Below are 19,430 nucleotides of genomic sequence, written 5' to 3'. Positions count from 1 at the left end.
TATATATATATATATATATATATATATATATATATATATATATATATATATATATATATATATATATATATATATAAACTACCTCCCCATCTCTCACACGCTATACAAATAATCGTCAAGTAGATGAGGCAGTTTTTATTATACTATATCACGATTGTATGTAATCAGCATTATCATCAGATAAGGTTGGTACATGAGAGGTGCGGGGGAGAAACAACACAGTGTACACTGTGTAATATTGAGTGTTATCACACTGTTGCAGAATACACACACTCGGGTACCTGCTGCTGTTACCTTGTTAGTGCTAGCAACCTGGTTGTTATTGTGCGTCTTTAGTGGGTGAGTAGTGGACGCTGACGGCTATTTATTTCTCCTCGTTAATGGGGTGGTTGAAAGCCTATCGACTACATGAGGGTCATTAAGACTGTCATCACCTGTTCAACACTGTCAGGAATAATTTAATCCCTGCAAGAGGGATTAACGTTAACTTGTAGTGTATATACGCTGAGAGAAGCATTTCTCTGGGTGTATATATATATACATCTGATGACTGAGAGGTATCCGGAGCAAGGTATGTATATATTGGTGCTCTTGTGGTCACCTTGTCAAAGACAATAATAATAATATCCTTATTTCTACCAGTACATGTACAAGGTATACAGACCATAGCTGACATCAGTAACACACTACTATATAGAAAGCAGCTTGTTATGCTGAGCATTTCCCACAAATTAGGTCAATTTTGTCCCCAGGATGCGACCCACACCAGTCGACTAACACCCAGGTACCTACTTACTGCTAGGTGAACATAGACAGTAGGTGTTTTAAGGAAACACTTCTTAATGTTTCCACCCGTAAATGCATCTATTTCTACCTGTACCTAAATATACTTACCAGTCCCAGGTTAGGTTAGGTTAGGATAGGCATGGTTAGGTTACGTCAGGTTAGGTTACGTCAGGTTAGGTTACGTCAGGTTAGGTTACGCCAGGTTAGGTTAGGTAAAGTTAGGTTAGGTTAGGTTAGGTTAGGTAAAGTTAGGTTAGGTTAGGTAAAGTTAGGTTAGGTTAGGTAAAGTTAGGTTAGGTTAGGTAAAGTTAGGTTAGGTTAGGTTAGGTAAAGTTAGGTTAGGTTAGGTTAGGTTAGGTAAAGTTAGGTTAGGTTAGGTAAAGTTAGGTTAGGTAAGGTTAGGTAAAGTTAGGTTAGGTTAGGTAAAGTTAGGTTAGGTTAGGTTAGGTAAAGTTAGGTTAGGTTAGGTAAAGTTAGGTTAGGTTAGGTTAGGTAAAGTTAGGTTAGGTTAGGTAAAGTTAGGTTAGGTTAGGTTAGGTTAGGTTAGGTTAGGTAAAGTTAGGTTAGGTTAGGTTAGGTTAGGTTAGGTTAGGTTAGGTTAGGTTAGGTTAGGTAAAGTTAGGTTCGTCAGGAAACAGGACAAGTGTTTCCCGACGCTGGTCTTAGTCAGATAATGACTCGCCGTTGGAACTTTTGGTCATCTGACTGAGGCCTTCCGCCGGCTTACCGGTCTTCTTGCGTATCTTTCACTCTGTGAAGATTATTAAAAATTTCAGTAAGAAAATGTGGGCAGTAATACCATGAAAAAATATTAGTTTAAACATTTTTTATTTAATTATTATTATTATTATTATTATTATTCAAGGTCAAGGAGAGCGCAAAACCCGTATGGGTGCACAGCGTTGGAGGGGCAACTACTGTTGTTTGCTTATGTTAATACTATAGTGACATTGATCTGTCAGGAATGTCAGCAAAATGATTTCACTCTCTCTCTCTCTCTCTCTCTCTCTCTCTCTCTCTCTCTCTCTCTCTCTCTCTCTCTCTCTCTCTCTCTCTCTCTCTCTCTCTCTCTCTCTCTCTGATTTTCAATCAAAAGGACCTGGATTCGATTACCGGGCTGGCCGGGTAAGGGCAGGGACGGAATGGGGGAAAGAGTTATTGGGTAGAGATTAAGGGAGGGTGTGTAAGAGGGCTGAGGGGGGGGGTCTAAGGGCGATGTTGAACGTGTTATGAAGGTCAGGAAGTAGTGACAGGAGTCACGTACAAGAGATAAGAAGTGGCCCTTGGAGTGTGATCCAGCAACTCTCAGAACTATTATTATTATTATTATTATGATTATTATTATCATTGCTATTATTAATATTATTATTGTTTATATATATATATATATATATATATATATATATATATATATATATATATATATATATATATATATATATATATATATATATATATATTGATGTTGCGGTTGAAGGGTTTTGATCCAGGGAGTAAGAGGCACCATTTCCACTTTCTCTGGTCAAACTTGATCGCGTCAGCTCAAGTTACAATCTTATCTGCACTGATAACACCATTGACACAGCGACAAAGGAAGGGGGGTGTAGCGAGAGGATCCTGATCCTTGGAATCGGACGTTCTTCTTGATTATCAGTCCTTATTATCAGATTATTATTATTATTATTATTATTATTATTATTATTATTATTATTATTATTTCGTAATTGGATTAGAATCGAGGGACCCGGGCTCAATCCCGGGCGAGTCAAGACACGTGCAAGTCTCCTGTTGTCTCTGTTCACCTAGTAGTAAATAGGTACCTAAGTGTTTTGTCTCCTTACACCTGTTGCCATTGTTCACCTAGCAATAAATAGGTATCTAGGTAACAGCCTTCACATCTGTTGCTAATATTTGCCCAGAAATAAATAGGTATCTAGATAGCTGACTATTCTGGGTGGCTTGTAGAATGAGTAGGATAACAAACTCGTATAATGTAGAATGAGTTGAGGCAGGATAACAACAAACTCCTATCTGAAGAAGAAAAAAATTCCATTTCTTTTCGTCTTCTCCAGCGACAAGAAGATGGGTACGTTTATAGGTCACGTCGTTCCTGGCGCCTTCTTGTCCCTATTCTCCCTGTGGTGGATTTATAACATCTTCAAGAAGTTCTTCCTATCCCAGAGAGCCGTAGGGGTAAGGGATGGAGGCAGTGGAAGATACTGTTACAGAAGTACTTGCACCTTCAACTCCTCCTGCTGTCCCAAGCTGCCCGTGGAAGGGATCCTGAAGGTGGTATTTGTTGCTGTGGCCATGACGGGTGAGCGCTGGCTTTGTTTACTCCCTGTGAGAGTGAGCTGTGAGTGTTTACTCCCTGTGTGAGCTGTGAGTGTTACTCCCTGTGAGAGTGAGCTGTGAGTGTTTACTCCGTGTGTGAGCTGTGAGTGTTTACTCCGTGTGTGAGCTGTGAGGGTTACTCCCTGTGAGAGTGAACTGAGAGTGTTTACTCCCTGTGTGAGCTGTGAGGGTTACTCCCTGTGAGAGTGAGCTGAGAGTGTTTACTCCCTGTGTGAGCTGTGAGGGTTACTCCCTGTGAGAGTGAGCTGAGAGTGTTTACTCCCTGTGTGAGCTGTGAGGGTTACTCCCTGTGAGAGTGAGCTGTGAGTGTTTACTCCCTGTGTGAGCTGTGAGGGGTTACTCCCTGTGAGAGTGAGCTGAGAGTGTTTACTCCCTGTGTGAGCTGTGAGGGGGGTTACTCCCTGTGAGAGTGAGCTGTGAGTGTTTACTCCCTGTGTGAGCTGTTTACTCCCTGTATGAGCTGTTTACTCCCTTTAAATGTGAACCTGTGAGTGTTTATTCCCTGTAACTGTGAGCTGTGATTGTACACTCCCTATAAGTTTGAGCTGTGAGTGTTCACTTCCTATCACATTTTAAGAATGAGAGTTGCCTTAAAGTGGGTTCAAACAGGCGATTATTTAAACAAGTATCCAAATAACATTTTCCTTTAAGAATGTAATAGACATATTACCAGAGTTCCTGAACCCAGCTTTTCTTTCATTATGTTCAAATTCTTTGAGTAAATATCCAGAAGATCATCCATTTTCCTGCACCTTATTAGAGTGGAGGGGAATGGAAGATTGCGTACGGCGGCAGCTTCAGTGGCCCTAAATACCAACAATAAGAACTAGAAGGGAGACTTCGTCAGATTTTCAAAACTGCTAGATAGTTGCCTCTGTTTTTTTTTTTTTTTCGCAGTAGCTATAGGTAGCACATTCTATTTATACATTATCTATTCAGGTGATCTATATGAAATAAAATCGATGAATAATGTTAAGTGCCGGATAATCGATCTACCGGTGTGTACAGAATCAGCTCTTATCAAGGTCCTTTGTACAGTGCGATTTTTTTGCATATGTGATTTAAAAAGAGCATTAAAATAGAACAGTACTTGAAAAGGCTTTTTAAGTACATTTAATTTTGAATGCACTTATTTGAACTGCATTTGGAAAAAATTCATTATATAGAATAACTTTGTAAGATAATTATATTTGAAAATATAGAACTTATCTCTCTCTTTCAACAATTACTACACAGGAGAGCTCGCAACAGCCTTTGTGGACGGAGTTTTCGTTCACTTCAACAACGCTCAGCACATGACGATATACTTTTTCTTCGGGTTGAACGGCGCTATGGACATAGTAACGTTCTATGGTGGCTCCATTCCTCAAGACCTAGACTACCTATCCGCTATCTTGGCCTTCTGCGTGGAGGCTCTCGTATTTACGTACCACTTACACGGTCGTACACCCATGGACGTGCAGGTGGGTAGCAGAGGGTAGTGTGTAATACCATAAAGGAGGAATTCTGCAGCAGGCCCATTGGCATATACTTGGCAGGTTCCTGTCAAACCCAAACCCACTAAAAAATATTCACCAAACCCATTACCAGTGTTACTCAAGGAATAAGCTTTGATAACCAATTTAACTCAAGTGTGAGTCCCTCTCAAATCCAATCCCTCTCACTCATGTATTTATGTAATTTCTATTTGACGCTTCCCAAAGCCTTTAGCGTCAATGACTCTACTAGGTAGGCTATCCCACTCTCTCCCTGTCTCTGTATCTCTCTCTCTCTCTCTCTCTCTCTCTCTCTCTCTCTCTCTCTCTCTCTCTCTCTCTCTCTCTCTCTCTCTCTCTCTCTCTCTCTCTCTCTCTCATTTGCGTTACCTTGATTTTCCCTATAATAAAACTTAATAATCTGGTTAATTCCTGTTTCCTGACTAGCAAAACACCACCATCAAGGTGAGAGAAACATGGCCCAAACATAGATCAGTGGCCCCAAGACATATTGTAATACCAAAATTAGTAAATCAGGGAACGGGTGGGGGGTTGAACCCATGGCAAGTGAACCCTACAGCTCATAGGCCAGTGCATTAACCACTCAGCCAGCTGGCTCATATTATAGCCATGGATTCAAGCCCCACCCGTTCCGTGATTTGTTTGCAAAAAGTGTTATTACGATTTCGTGAGTGGAAAGTAATAATAGCGATGTCTACCCTGATCCATAATCAATGTAAACATTGTACATAGGTACACATGTTTCTGGTGTACGTGGTGGGAGGCTGCATCTTAGCCATAGCCCTAGAGATGTACCACAAGAGGAGTGTTCTTCCTGCCCTCGCCCGCACGTACTTAACCCTTCTGCAGGTGAGTGGTGCCTGTGTGTTGTAGCGTTGCTCCCGGTTCTGTTGTGACACCTGAGAGGTGTTGAGTGGGACTTAGTTCTGCTGGTACAGTAGGAGAGTGGGTCCGGATCCATCTACTGTAGCAATTCAGCCTAGTTCTAGTAGGTTTGCCGGTCTTGTCCCGGCCCGGGTTTTTTACCAAAAGGTGACCTGGTATTGGCCCCTTGAGTGAGGGGTGTCACTCATCATCTGTCCTGCGCGGACGTCTTGCTGTGGTCCCTCCCTCTGAAGGGTGACCGTCATCTTCTTGAATCTTGCAATGGCTCCTCGTGGTGGGGGCTGACCGTAGTTGTCTTTGGATAGGATGGCAGAGGAACGGAGTAAGAGAATGTAAAGGGGGAGAAGGGGAAGTAGCGGTGGTCCCGTCGGGGAGTCTTCACGGTGTCTTTATCGGGGAGGAGGGTGTGCTGCACGGACTAGGAATAGCCTCCAAGTCACGGACGGCGAGGTACACCATATATGCCGCCTCATCCTCCCGGGCCCGACCCACTGAAGGCACAGGGAAGTGTCTGCGGAGAATGGGCATCGTTGCAGGACAGTCAAGTAAGTAGTGCAGTAGGGGCTTCGGGACCATCTTGTCACAGTGACTGCAGAGCTCTTCTCTCGCTTGTTCGATGAGGCTCTTGAGCCAGACTCCATCATTCTCATGTAGTGAGTAGAACGTGATTCTTCTGTAGTGGTAGGTGAGTGAGACAAGATACTTCTGTAGGAGGTGAGTGAGACAAGATCCTACTTCTATAGGAGGTGAGTTAGACAAGATCCTAATTCTGCAAGAGATAAGATCTTATTCCCCTATAAATTTTTGTACCATCTAAGAACATGTTAATCTTTCACGGTAGAGTTTACACGTATATTTCTAACTCTGGATCTCTATTTTTTCTTTTTTTCCCTCTTTAGGGTACTTGGTTCGTCCAAATGGGGTTCATCTTGTACCATCCTATAGGGGAGGCGTGGAACCAGGAAGATGACAAGCAGATGATGATAGTGACTCTTATCCTCTGCTGGCACAGTGCCGCCATCTTTGTGTTGATGGTGATAGCTGGGGGGCTCATCCTCTTGCGGGTGAGGACCTTGTCTCCCATTACCGTCTACCACAGCCTTCACCCGCTCACCCGCCAATCGTCCAACATCTCGGGACGTCTGTCCAAGTTAGACACAGAGCAAGTGCGTCACATTATCGCTGATTCCGAAGAAGAGGATGTTTAGATATTACGAGAGGAGAGGCGCGGTATTGAAAAGTTTTAGTTAGTTTAATATCTTTATTATGCACCCCATACCCATCCTGTGGGCGGTAGTCAAAAGATTACAAAAGTACATAATGGGTCCAGGGACTGGACCCCATATATTAAGTAAGTAAGTAAGTAAGCAAGCTAAGTTTATTCAGGTATACACAAATACAGTTACATAGAATTATCATACATAGCAGCATATGTGTAGAAAACCTAGGATAACCCAAAAAAGTCAGACAGAGTGACTTATTTCCATTGGGGTCCTTTATATTGAAAAGAGAAGGTGTCGGATTCACAGATGCTGTACAGAGGAGGAAGAAGATGTTAAAGAGATGAAAGACGATGTTGAAAATAGGAGATATAGAATGTTTAGAGCATGTTTACAAAGAAGTAAGGTATGCCACTGAAAATATTAGGCCTAGAATGTGTAGAAAACAAAAGAAATCAGAGAATGAAATTGAAAAAGTTAAGGAAGAAAATGATGTTTACGCCTTCACACCAGGTATAACTCTATTAAATACTGAATTGCCCTCCACGTAACGCACCTCGATACCTTCATTCAAGAGGACTGTTTCTATTCGCAGTGTGTTTCAGTATTCACCTAGACTAAACGTGTGGATAGTTCGAGACTACGATGGTCGGGAACAAATGAGAAGGAAAACAACAGAGATAATGTATGCCTTACATAAGAACATAAGAAAGGAGGAACACTGCAGGAGGCCTGCTGGCCCATACTAGGCAGGTCCTTTACAATTCATCCCACTAACAAAACATTTGCCCAACCCAATTTTCAATGCCACCCAAGAAATAAGCTCTGATGTGCAAGTCCCACTCAAATCCAACCCCTCCCACTCATGTACTTATCCAACCTAAATTTGAAACTACCCAAAGTCCTAGCCTCTATAACCCAACTAGGTAGACTGTTCCACTCATCAACTACCCTATTTCCAAACCAATACTTTCCTATGTCCTTTCTAAATCTATTATTATTTTATTATCACACTGGCCGATTCCCACCAAGGCAGGGTGGCCCGAAAAAGAAAAACTTTCACCATCATTCGCTCCATCACTGTCTTGCCAGAAGGGTGCTTTACACTACAGTTTTTAAACTGCAACATTAACACCCCTCCTTCAGAGTGCAGGCACTGTACTTCCCATCTCCAGGACTCAAGTCCGGCCTGCCGGTTTCCCTGAATCCCTTCATAAATGTTACTTTGCTCACACTCCAACAGCACGTCAAGTATTAAAAACCATTTGTCTCCATTCACTCCTATCAAACACGCTCACGCATGCCTGCTAATTTAAATCCATTACTGCGGGTTCTCTCTTGGAGAGACATCCTCAAGACCTTGTTAATATTCCCTTTATTAATACCTATCTTCCAATTATACACTTCGATCAGGTCTCCCCTCATTCTTCGTCTAACAAGTGAATGTAACTTAAGAGTCTTCAATCTTTCTTCATAAGGAAGATTTCTAATGCTATGTATTAATTTAGTCATCCTACGCTGAATGTTTTCTAACGAATTTATGTCCATTCTGTAATATGGAGACCAGAATTGAGCTGCATAATCTAGGTGAGGCCTTACTAATGATGTATAAAGCTGCAGTATGACCTCTGGACTACTGTTGCTTACACTTCTTGATATAAATCCCAGTAATCTATTTGCCTTATTACGTACGCTTAGGCATTGCTGTCTTGGTTTGAGGTTGCTGCTCACCATAACCCCCAAGTCCTTTTCGCAATCTGTATGGCTAAGTTCTACATCATTTAACTTATAAGTACTAGGGTTATGGGCACTCCCAAGCTTCAGAACCTTGCATTTATCTACATTAAACTGCATCTGCCACTTTTCTGACCAAGAATAGTTTGTTTAAATCCTCCTGAAGTTCCATAACATCTACGTTTGAATCAATTATCCTACCTATCTTTGTGTCATCGGCGAATTTGCTCATATCACTAGTAATTCCCTCATCAAGATCATTGATATATATTATAAACAACAACGGGCCCAAGACTGATCCCTGTGGAACGCCACTTGTTACAGATCCCCACTCGGATTTAACCCCATTTATGGACACTCTCTGTTTCCTGTCAGTGAGCCATGACTCGATCCACGAGAGCACTTTTCCCCCAATGCCATGAGCTGCCACTTTCTTTAACAGTCTATGGTGCGGAACTCTATCAAAAGCCTTACTAAAATCTAAGTAAATAATATCAAATTCTTTATCGTGGTCAACAGCCTCAAAAGCTTTACTGAAGAAAATTAATAAATTAGTTAGACAAGACCGGCCTCTTGTGAATCCATGCTGAGTATCATTAATCAAGCTATGCTTATCGAGATGGCTTCTTATAATCTCAGCTATAATTGACTCTAGTAATTTGCCTACAATTGAGGTCAGGCTTATTGGGCGGTAATTTGACGGTAACGACTTGTCCCCTGTTTTAAAAATAGGAATTGATAAATTAGACACATGTGCAATTCTTGGGTATCTTTATTGAGGAAACGTTTCGCCACACAGTGGCTTCATCAGTCCATACAAAGGAGAATCTTGAAGAATAGGAGGAGAATGAGGTAATCAGTCCCTCAACCTTGAGTCGATGTGGTCAGTCCATCAATCTTGAATAGAATACGGCATACGTGCTGAGAAGGAGCTTATAAACCGTTGCAGGAGAGGTGAAGCAGTCAGAGGCAGTGTAACACTTATTCAATGTTGAAGTAGGTCGTGCCCAAGAAATAGGCAAGCGAAGAATTCCCAAGTATTAAGATCCCAAGAAGATGCAGTGTCTGACAGGTTTGTAGATGAATGGTTCAGAGAACCGACATGTTGATAAATTAGACACATGTGCAACTCTTGGGTATCTTTATTGAGGAAACGTTTCGCCACACAGTGGCTTCATCAGTCCATACAAAGGAGAATCTTGAAGAATAGGAGGAGAATGAGGTAATCAGTCCCTCAACCTTGAGTCGATGTGGTCAGTCCATCAAGATTGATGGACTGACCACATCGACTCAAGGTTGAGGGACTGATTACCTCATTCTCCTCCTATTCTTCAAGATTCTCCTTTGTATGGACTGATGAAGCCACTGTGTGGCGAAACGTTTCCTCAATAAAGATACCCAAGAGTTGCACATGTGTCTAATTTATCAACATGTCGGTTCTCTGAACCATTCATCTACAAAAAATAGGAATTACATTAGCCATCTTCCACATATCAGACACTACACCTGTTTGAAGAGATAAATTAAAAATATTAGTTAATGGTTCACAGAGTTCCATTTTGCATTCCTTAAGAACCCTTGAAAAAACCTCATCAGGACCCGGCGACTTATTTTGCTTCAGTCTGTCTATCTGCTTCACAACCATTTCACTAGTGACTGTGATGTTACATAATTTATCTTCTTCTAGCCCACTGTAAAAATTAATTACTGGAATATTGTTAGTGTCTTCCTGTGTAAAAACTGAGAGAAAATAATTATTTAAAATCGAGCACATTTCATTCTCTTTGTCAGTAAGGTGCCCATAGTTATTTTTAAGGGGACCTATCTTATCTCTAACTTTTGTTCTATAGACCTGGAAAAAACTTTTTGGGTTAGTTTTAGAATCCCTAGCAACTTTAATTTCATAGTCCCTTTTAGCTTTTCTTATCCCCTTTTTAATGTCCCTCTTAATGTCAATATACTGATTCATAAGATGACCCTCACCTCTTTTGATACGCCTATAAATTCCTTTCTTATGCCCTAGTAGATATTTGAGCCTATTATTCATCCATTTTGGGTCATTTCTATTTGATCTAATTTCTTTATATGGGATAAACGTTCTTTGAGCAGTATGTATAGTGTTCAGAAAACTGTCATATTGATAGCTCTCTTCGTTACCCCAGTCAACAGATGATAAGTGTTCTCTAAGCCCATCGTAATCTGCTAAGCAGAAATCTGGGACTGTTACTGAGTTATCGCTACTATCGGACTTCCATTCAATGCTAAATGTAATTGATTTGTGGTCGCTAGCACCCAGTTCCTCTGAAATTTCTAAATTATTAACAAAGGATTCATTGTTTGCCATAACTAAGTCAAGCAGGTTATTTCCCCTTGTAGGTTCTGTCACAAACTGCTTCAAAAAACAATCCTGAACTACTTCTAAGAAGTCGTATGATTCTAAATTCCCAGTCAAGAAATTCCAATCAACATGACTAAAGTTAAAGTCTCCTAGAATTACTACATTATCGTGCCTTGTGGCCTTAACAATTTCCTCCCATAGTAGTCTCCCCTGGTCCCTATCTAAATTTGGGGGACGGTATATCACTCCTAAAATCAGTTTTTCATGCCCCTCTGAAAATTCTATCCTAACAGACTCTGTATGTGTTACTTCAGACTTAATACCCGTTTTTATGCAACAGTTCAAGCGATCTCGGACATACAATGCCACCCCACCCCCCTTTCCCGATACTTCTATCTACTTGGAACAATTTAAAACCCTGAATATGACATTCCGCAGGCATGTCCCGACTTTTTGAATTAAACCACGTCTCAGTTAAGGCAAATACATCAATGTTATCTGCACTAGCAACTAATCTCAACTCGTCCATCTTATTCCTAGCACTACGGCAATTAGCATAATAAACATTGAAAGACTCTCCTTTCTCTTTACCCTTCCTGCTTATTTCTATTTTTCTACTAAACCTATTACTGTCCTTATCAGCCAAGGTCCCTGGCTTTTCAATATCTACCTCGTTCTTATTATTACTAGTTCCCCTAGAACTCGTAATATTACTACACTGGGACTTCACTGTTTTCCTGCCAAAACCCATACCACTAACTATTCCTAGTTTAAAGTCCTAACTGCTCCCTCCACTGCAGTTGCCAGTGCTACCACCCCAGACCTAGATAAGTGAACCCCATCCCTGGCATACATGTCATTTCTGCCATAGAAGAGGTCCCAGTTGTCAATGAATGTTACCGCATTTTCCTTACAGTTTTTGTCCAGCCAGCCATTGACACCAATTGCCCTGGACAACCATTCATTTCCAACTCCTCTCCTTGGCAAAATACCACATATGACAGGGTTCCCACCCTTACTCCTAATTATTTCTATTGCTGACCTATACCTGCTAATCAGGTCTTCACTCCTACGTCTGCCAACATTGTTGCCTCCAGCACTGAGACAGATAATAGGATTGCTCCCATTACCTCTCATGATGTCATCCAGATGGCTAACAATATTCTCCATCCCAGCCCCAGGAAAGCAAACTCTCTGTCTCCTACTCCTGTCCTTCAAGCAGAACGCCCTATCCATATACCTAACTTGGCTATCCCCAACAACAACAATATTCTTACCTTCCTTAATGTCTTTCGTCGTGACGTTCCCAGCAGTCTACTCACATTCGTCGGGTAGCACTGAGAATGTATTAGATGTTTCCACAACAGTTTCCACGGCAGTCTCTTTCTTCTTCATCGTTTCTACCTTTCCATTCGTCTTCTTGATCATCAACTTCTTTCCCTGCTGTCCAGCCACTGAACAGTTTCCCTTCTTGACCTGAGGACTCAAAACAGGACTACCACGAATCTTCTTGTTTTCCTCGGTCAGTCGCCGAATTTCCATATTCGCCATCCTCAATTCTTCCTTAAGCTGTTGGTAAAGTTGCTCGATGGAGGGCATCTTGCTTCAATTCTAGAGAGCGCGCAAACAGGTCTTCACAGAGCTAAGTACACGTCACCACTGCGCAAAAGCCAACTCAATCAGGAGCTACTGCGCAGCACGTCCGCACGGCCCAATAGCGATGTAATAGATTTGCAATAGAAAATGGTATTTGGTTCCCAAACCGATCCTATGTGTGGTTCTCCCTCGACAAACGCGACCGGGACAGGAACTGGAGTATTCAGTCTCAGTGAAACGTGTGGTTCCTAGTTTGGAGTGATTGTTGACACTTGTCACCCAGCAGCGGCAGGGATCTGTCGTCCCTGTCAGGCCGACAGATCAAATCCCAGTTCTCTTAAAAACTTAATAATGTTTTCTTTCACTGGAAAATGATATGGTGATACCGACAAGATGTGGAACAAGACACTTGTGTACATTTCCTTTAATAAATGTGCTGAACTGTACATAAGTATCGTTTGCTTTTACGATCTGGTGGAATATCGTTCCAAAATCTTTTGTATGCTGGAGGTTTCCGCATCTGAAGTCCCCACATTTTCATTCTTATAGTCTGCCTATCAGCCTCATCGTACTTCCAGGTAGTTTAGGAACACCGTAGTAAGCCTGTTGGCCCATACTGGGCGCGTCCTTCTCAAACCCAAACCCAAACCTAAACCCACTAACAAAAACATTTGCCCAACCCATTTTCAATGCCACCCATGTAATAAGCTTTGATAAATCTATTAACTCATTTGCAAGTCCCGCTTAAATCCAGTGTCTTCCATGTATTTATCTAGCCTAAATTTGAAGCAGCCTAAGGTTTTAGCTTCAATAACCCCACTAGGTACACTGTTCCACCCATCGACTATTCTACTGCCAAACCAGTATTTTCCTATATCCTTTCTAAATCTAACCTCATCCACTTTGAATTCATTAATAGAGGTCAATTAGACACATGAGCAACATCTGGGTATCTTTATTTGTAGACGTTTCGCCATCCAGTGGTTTCATCAGTACAACAGAAGGACATAATGTGAAGAATTATATACAACAGAGCACCGTAGTCCTGAAGGTGTTCCTTCAACTCCAAGACTGAGGGACTGACACCTTAAATACAATTTCTCCAAGGTTGATGGACTGATTACACTTGCTGCCTCTGTATCTGACTAAAGATACCCAGCTGTTGCATGTGCGTCTTAATCATCAATTTGTTATTATTATTTACCATTTTTAACATTGTGCCCCTCATGGGCATTTGTGTCCCTCGTGTTATACAGGTATTTCACATGTGCTGTACTTAGTGAGTTGTTTTGGTGTCTAGAATTCTTTGGCACTGAGATGTTTGGCACTGTGTGTCCAGCTGGCACTGTGTGTCCAGCTGGCACTGCATAGTGTGCCTCCAAAAAAATGAGCAAATATAGAAAATTAAGTAAACGAAACTGAACAACAACAACGCTTAGATTAGGTTAGGTAATGTTTGTCAGGAAACAAGACAGGTGTTTCCTGACGTGGGTCTTAGTTGATGACCCGCCGCTGGAGCTTTTAGTCATCTGACCGAGGCCTTCCACTGGCTTACCCCTCCACCCCTTTAAGAATTATGGTTATGATTATAACCAATGTATATACCAACGGTGAATAACATAATCTTATGTTTCCGTACTTGGGAGACAAATGACTGCCGACAACTAGAGGGAAAAAAGAACATGACTGCACTCACTACAACTTTCGGTCCTTGGACCTTGATCACTTCAAATACACGTTATGTGAAGGTCCAAGGACCGAAACGTTATCAGTGAATGTATTCCTAAGGGAATGCATTCTGGTTCATTTCCATTAATTTTTATCTTTTCCCAAGAACCTGGGATATACGACATTTCTCATACATTGATTAAAAAAATACTGCTTTCCAATAATCTTTGTTTGGACACTGTAAGTTGTTTGGTGTCTCGCCATCCTTGGAAGTGACACACTGTCTTGTGTACTGTGATACATGCATCACGGATCATCGTGATTTCAAGTGAACCTCTTGATAGTTCCAGATCACTTCGTAACGTAGTGGGATTCTGTAGGGGTACAGTGAACCACGACACCTACCCATGACACCCACCCATGACACCCACCCATGACACCCACCCATGACACCCACCCACGACATCCACTCACGACAGACTGTTAGATAAACCTAACAGCCTGTCGCCTCTGAGGACCTATCAGTAACTAGGAACACGTAGGTGTCAGTGAAGCACCTTTGGGAATGACAGATCAGGTTTGATCCGAGGAGAGGAGACGAGCGGCTCTAACTCCATGGAACAAGAGCCAGTCCCCCTACCCCAAGCGTCAAGGGTCGTTCTCTGAAGGGATTCGAACGTGTAAACGAGTGGGAAGAGGATGAATACCACATTAGAAAGCAGGACAGGTGTGTGGATGTAGCTAGGTATACCAATACTATGTTGTATGAAAGGTATACCTTAACTAACACTGTTGTATACTTAGGTCCATGAGAACATTCTATACAAGTGTATTTCTTAAAGTATTATACATAATGCGTATGCATAGCCAGAGTTTACACAAGGTGTATGTATATACATACATATATACATATATATATATATATATATATATATATATATATATATATATATATATATATATATATATATATATATATATATATATATATATATATATATATATATATATATATATATATATATATGAAATATACATGTGTATGCATACCATAAGTGTTCAAATTATTTAAAAATAAAGCTAAACTTTGTATTGTTAACAATAAACGTATCTTAAATTAGATAATAAAATAGTTTTACTCCCGCTGCTTTATGCCCTGTTTATTCCCTGCTTTATGCCCTTCTTTATGCCCTGCTTTATGCCCTGCTTTATGCCCTGCTTTATGCCCTGCCCATATGACAACAGGAAAATGCAAACTCCCTTCCTGTAAGCTTTTTCACCCTGAACTGTGTACCTCTTCAGTACAGGAAAGACTGTGCTATAACTTAAATTGCCAGGCATACCATCTAAAGGGGACAAAAAGATACAAAACATCCAGGCCATGGGAAAACCTGGGTAGCCACAGCCACTCAAGAGGGAGAGGTTTTTTAGTGCCAGGAAGAAAAAAAAAACTGGCAGGAAATGGCAGAAATCGTACACCAAATCCAGTCATTCCTGGAGTGGAACCACAGTCGATGGCCTCCACTCCAAACCAACAGATACAGATACTAATGCCCGAAAAAAAATCCCCCCCCCCCGAGTACCAACAATACCACCAGTCCGATGACATTCTTCTTTGCAAATATACAGGGTCTAAAGCCAGCAACAAACAACAAAATACCTTTCATCCGTGGACTGCTTGCAGAGGCAAAGGCAATGTTCGCGGCTTTCACTGAGACCCACATAAAGGATCACTTGGACAACGAAATATGGATCCCAGGTTACGACCTATACAGTTGTGACAGAGTGAACAGGCAAAAGGAGGGGGGGGTTGGCCTGTACATTGCAGAGTCACTTGTTTGCACAGAACTGCTAAATGCCTCAAATGATGTAGTGGAAGTTTTAGCAGTAAAGGTCGAGAACCAAAACCTAGTCATTGTGGTAGTCTACAAGCCTCCGGATGCAACATCCCAGCAATTCCAGGAACAGCTGTTAAAAATTGACCACTGTCTGGAAAATCTTCCAGCTCCTGCACTCAACATCTTGCTCCTGGGGGATTTCAACTTAAGGCAACTAAAATGGAGGAATATAGCAAATAATATTGTTGCAGTAATAACACCAGGAGGCAGCTCTGATGAAAACTCACACTCACACGAGCTTTTAAATCTCTGCACAAAATTCAATTTAAACCAGCAAATAATAGAGCCTACTAGACTGGAGAATACACTAGACCTCATCTTCACTAACAATGATGATCTGATAAGAAATGTCACCATATCAAAAACAATATACTCAGATCACAACACAATTGAGGTTCAGACATGTATGCGTGGAGCCCCAGACCGACAAAATGAGATTAGTCACGAGGGAGCATTCACCAAATTCAACTTCAATAACAAAAACATAAAGTGGGACCAAGTAAACCAAGTCCTAACCGATATAAGCTGGGAAGATATACTAAGCAACACAGACCCCAACTTATGCCTAGAACAGATTAACTTGGTGGCACTCGATGTATGCACAAGACTTATTCCTCTAAGAAAAAGGAGGAGTAGATGTAAAATAGAAAGAGACAGGCGCTCTCTTTACAGGCGACGGAAAAGAATAACAGAGCGGCTAAAAGAGGTCAATCTATCTGAAATGCGTAGGGAGACACTGGTCAGAGAAATAGCAAACATCGAACTTAAGCTAAAGGAATCTTATAGGAGTCAGGAATCGCGGGAAGAACTAAAAGCCATAAATGAAATCGAAAGAAACCCAAAGTATTTCTTCTCCTATGCCAAATCAAAGTCGAGAACAACGTCCAGTATTGGGCCCTTACTTAAACAAGATGGGTCCTACACAGATGACAGCAAGGAAATGAGTGAGCTACTCAAGTCCCAATATGACTCAGTTTTTAGCAAGCCACTAACCAGACTGAGAGTCGAAGATTAAAATTAATTTTTTATGAGAGAGCCACAGAATTTGGTTAACACAAGCCTATCTGATGTTATCCTGACGCCAAATGACTTCGAACAGGCGATAAATGACATGCCCATGCACTCTGCCCCAGGGCCAGACTCATGGAACTCCGTGTACATCAAGAACTGCAAGAAGCCCCTATCACGAGCCTTTACCATCCTATGGAGAGGGAGCATGGACACGGGGGTCGTCCCACAGTTACTAAAAACAACAGACATAGCCCCACTCCACAAAGGGGGCAGTAAAGCAACAGCAAAGAACTACAGACCGATAGCACTAACATCCCATATCATAAAAATCTTTGAAAGAGTCCTAAGAAGCAAGATCACCACCCATCTAGAAACCCATCAGTTACACAACCCAGGGCAACATGGGTTTAGAACAGGTCGCTCCTGTCTGTCTCAACTATTGGATCACTACGACAAGGTCCTAAATGCACTAGAAGACAAAAAGAATGCAGATGTAATATATACAGACTTTGCAAAAGCCTTCGACAAGCGTGACCATGGCGTAATAGCGCACAAAATGCGTGCTAAAGGAATAACAGGAAAAGTCGGTCGATGGATCTATAATTTCCTCACTAACAGAACACAGAGAGTAGTAGTCAACAGAGTAAAGTCCGAGGCAGGCACGGTGAAAAGCTCTGTTCCACAAGGCACAGTACTCGCTCCCATCTTGTTCCTCATCCTCATATCTGACATAGACAAGGATGTCAGCCACAGCACCGTGTCTTCCTTTGCAGATGACACCCGAATCTGCATGACAGTGTCTTCCATTGCAGACACTGCAAGGCTCCAGGCGGACATCAACCAAATCTTTCAGTGGGCTGCAGAAAACAATATGAAGTTCAACGATGAGAAATTTCAATTACTCAGATATGGTAAACACGAGGAAATTAAATCTTCATCAGAGTACAAAACAAATTCTGGTCACAAAATAGAGCGAAACACCATCGTCAAGGACCTGGGAGTGATCATGTCGGAGGATCTCACCTTCAAGGACCATAACATTGTATCAATCGCATCTGCTAGAAAAATGACAGGATGGATAATGAGAACCTTCAAAACGAGGGATGCCAAGCCCATGATGACACTCTTCAGGTCACTTGTTCTATCTAGGCTGGAATATTGCTGCACACTAACAGCACCTTTCAAGGCAGGTGAAATTGCTGACCTAGAAAATGTACAGAGAACCTTCACGGCGTGCATAACGGAGATAAAACACCTCAATTACTGGGAGCGCTTGAGGTTCCTAAACCTGTATTCCCTGGAACGCAGGCGGGAGAGATACGTGATTATATACACCTGGAAAATCCTAGAGGGACTAGTACCGAACTTGCACACGAAAATCACTCACTACGAAAGCAAAAGACTTGGCAGACGATGCAACATCCCCCCAATGAAAAGCAGGGGTGTCACTAGCACGTTAAGAGACCATACAATAAGTGTCAGGGGCCCGAGACTGTTCAACTGCCTCCCAGCATACATGAGGGGATTACCAACAGACCCCTGGCAGTCTTCAAGCTGGCACTGGACAAGCACCTAAAGTCGGTTCCTGATCAGCCGGGCTGTGGGTCGTACGTTGGTTTGCGTGCAGCCAGCAGTAACAGCCTGGTTGATCAGGCTCTGATCCACCAGGAGGCCTGGTCACAGACCGGGCCGCGGGGGCGTTGACCCCCGGAACTCTCTCCAGGTAAACTCCAGGTAAACTAGTTACTCTACTAGTTATATTTACCTGTGCTAATAATAAGTATTCTCTTGTCAGGTGAACAATGGCTGCGTAGCCTTAATAACTTAGGTGTACAGATAGTTATGTAGATAATGTATTTACGTTATACCGTTATCTAACGAGGCAACTTATTGACCTTGTTATTGTTGGGTTGAAGGATTACGCCGGCCTGAGGGATTTTATTTATCTTGTTACTGTTGGACTAAAAGGTTGTGTCGGTCACAGGGGAATTTTCTGCCTTTTTTTTTTTTTTTTTACACAGGGTTTGGCAACACAGGGTTTGACAAGGTTAAGGATCCCTAGCTTTATTGACTAGCTATTTACAGGTTAAGGATTCCAAACTTTATTGGCAAGCTAAGAGCTGTTACCTACATCAGCTCATTTGAGCTGGGTTAAAATGTTATGCCGGCCTTAGGGATATTTTTTATTTTGCTATTGTTATTTTATTGTTATTGTTATTGTTATTGTTATTGTTAGTGGCCTGGTGGCTAAAGCTCCCGCTTCACACACGGTGGGTCCGGGTTCGATTCCCGGGGGGTGGAAACATTTCGACACGTTTCCTTACACCTGTTGTTCTGTTCACCTAGCAGCAAATAGGTACCTGGGTGTTAGTTGACTGGTGTGGGTCGCATCCTGGGGGACAAGATTGAGGACCATAATGGAAATAAGTTAGACAGTCCTCGA

At 41.9% G+C, this 19,430-nt stretch overlaps 1 protein-coding gene across 3 annotated transcripts; it reads left to right on the top strand.

Annotated features, from left to right (window-relative positions):
* Positions 1 to 201: 201 nt before the first annotated feature.
* On the top strand, positions 202 to 9,618 carry LOC128686944 (transmembrane protein 45B). Of its 3 annotated transcripts, none has more exons than XM_053774248.2 (5): positions 202 to 339; positions 2,859 to 3,103; positions 4,378 to 4,604; positions 5,370 to 5,486; positions 6,422 to 9,609. In XM_053774248.2, exons 2-5 carry the CDS (start codon positions 2,869 to 2,871, stop codon positions 6,728 to 6,730), a joined length of 888 nt encoding a protein of 295 aa, XP_053630223.2. In that variant the 5' UTR covers positions 202 to 339; positions 2,859 to 2,868; the 3' UTR covers positions 6,731 to 9,609. The 3 variants fall into 3 exon arrangements, with proteins under 3 accessions (XP_053630223.2, XP_053630225.1, XP_053630224.2); XM_053774249.2 differs by lacking the exon at positions 202 to 339 and adding an exon at positions 346 to 571 and having other exon boundaries at positions 6,422 to 9,610; XM_053774250.2 differs by lacking the exon at positions 2,859 to 3,103 and having other exon boundaries at positions 208 to 339; positions 6,422 to 9,618.
* The last annotated feature ends 9,812 nt before the right edge of the window (positions 9,619 to 19,430 follow it).

The sequence above is a fragment of the Cherax quadricarinatus genome, chromosome 7, assembly GCF_038502225.1.
Source record: "Cherax quadricarinatus isolate ZL_2023a chromosome 7, ASM3850222v1, whole genome shotgun sequence".
In the NCBI taxonomy this organism is placed as follows: Eukaryota; Metazoa; Arthropoda; class Malacostraca; order Decapoda; family Parastacidae; genus Cherax; species Cherax quadricarinatus.
The sequence above is the reverse complement of the archived record's forward strand: the minus strand, read 5'-3'. Positions and strand labels throughout refer to the sequence as shown.

What these genes read in the sequence shown, in the direction of transcription:
- LOC128686944 (XM_053774249.2), top strand. Translation starts at nt 2,869, where the DNA reads ATGGGTACGTTTATAGGTCACGTCGTTCCTGGCGCCTTCTTGTCCCTA. An exon ending in GTACACCCATGGACGTGCAG is followed by an intron (nt 4,605 to 5,369) that starts GTGGGTAGCAGA and finishes CATTGTACATAG; the next exon opens with GTACACATGTTTCTGGTGTA. An exon ending in CGTACTTAACCCTTCTGCAG is followed by an intron (nt 5,487 to 6,421) that starts GTGAGTGGTGCC and finishes TTCCCTCTTTAG; the next exon opens with GGTACTTGGTTCGTCCAAAT.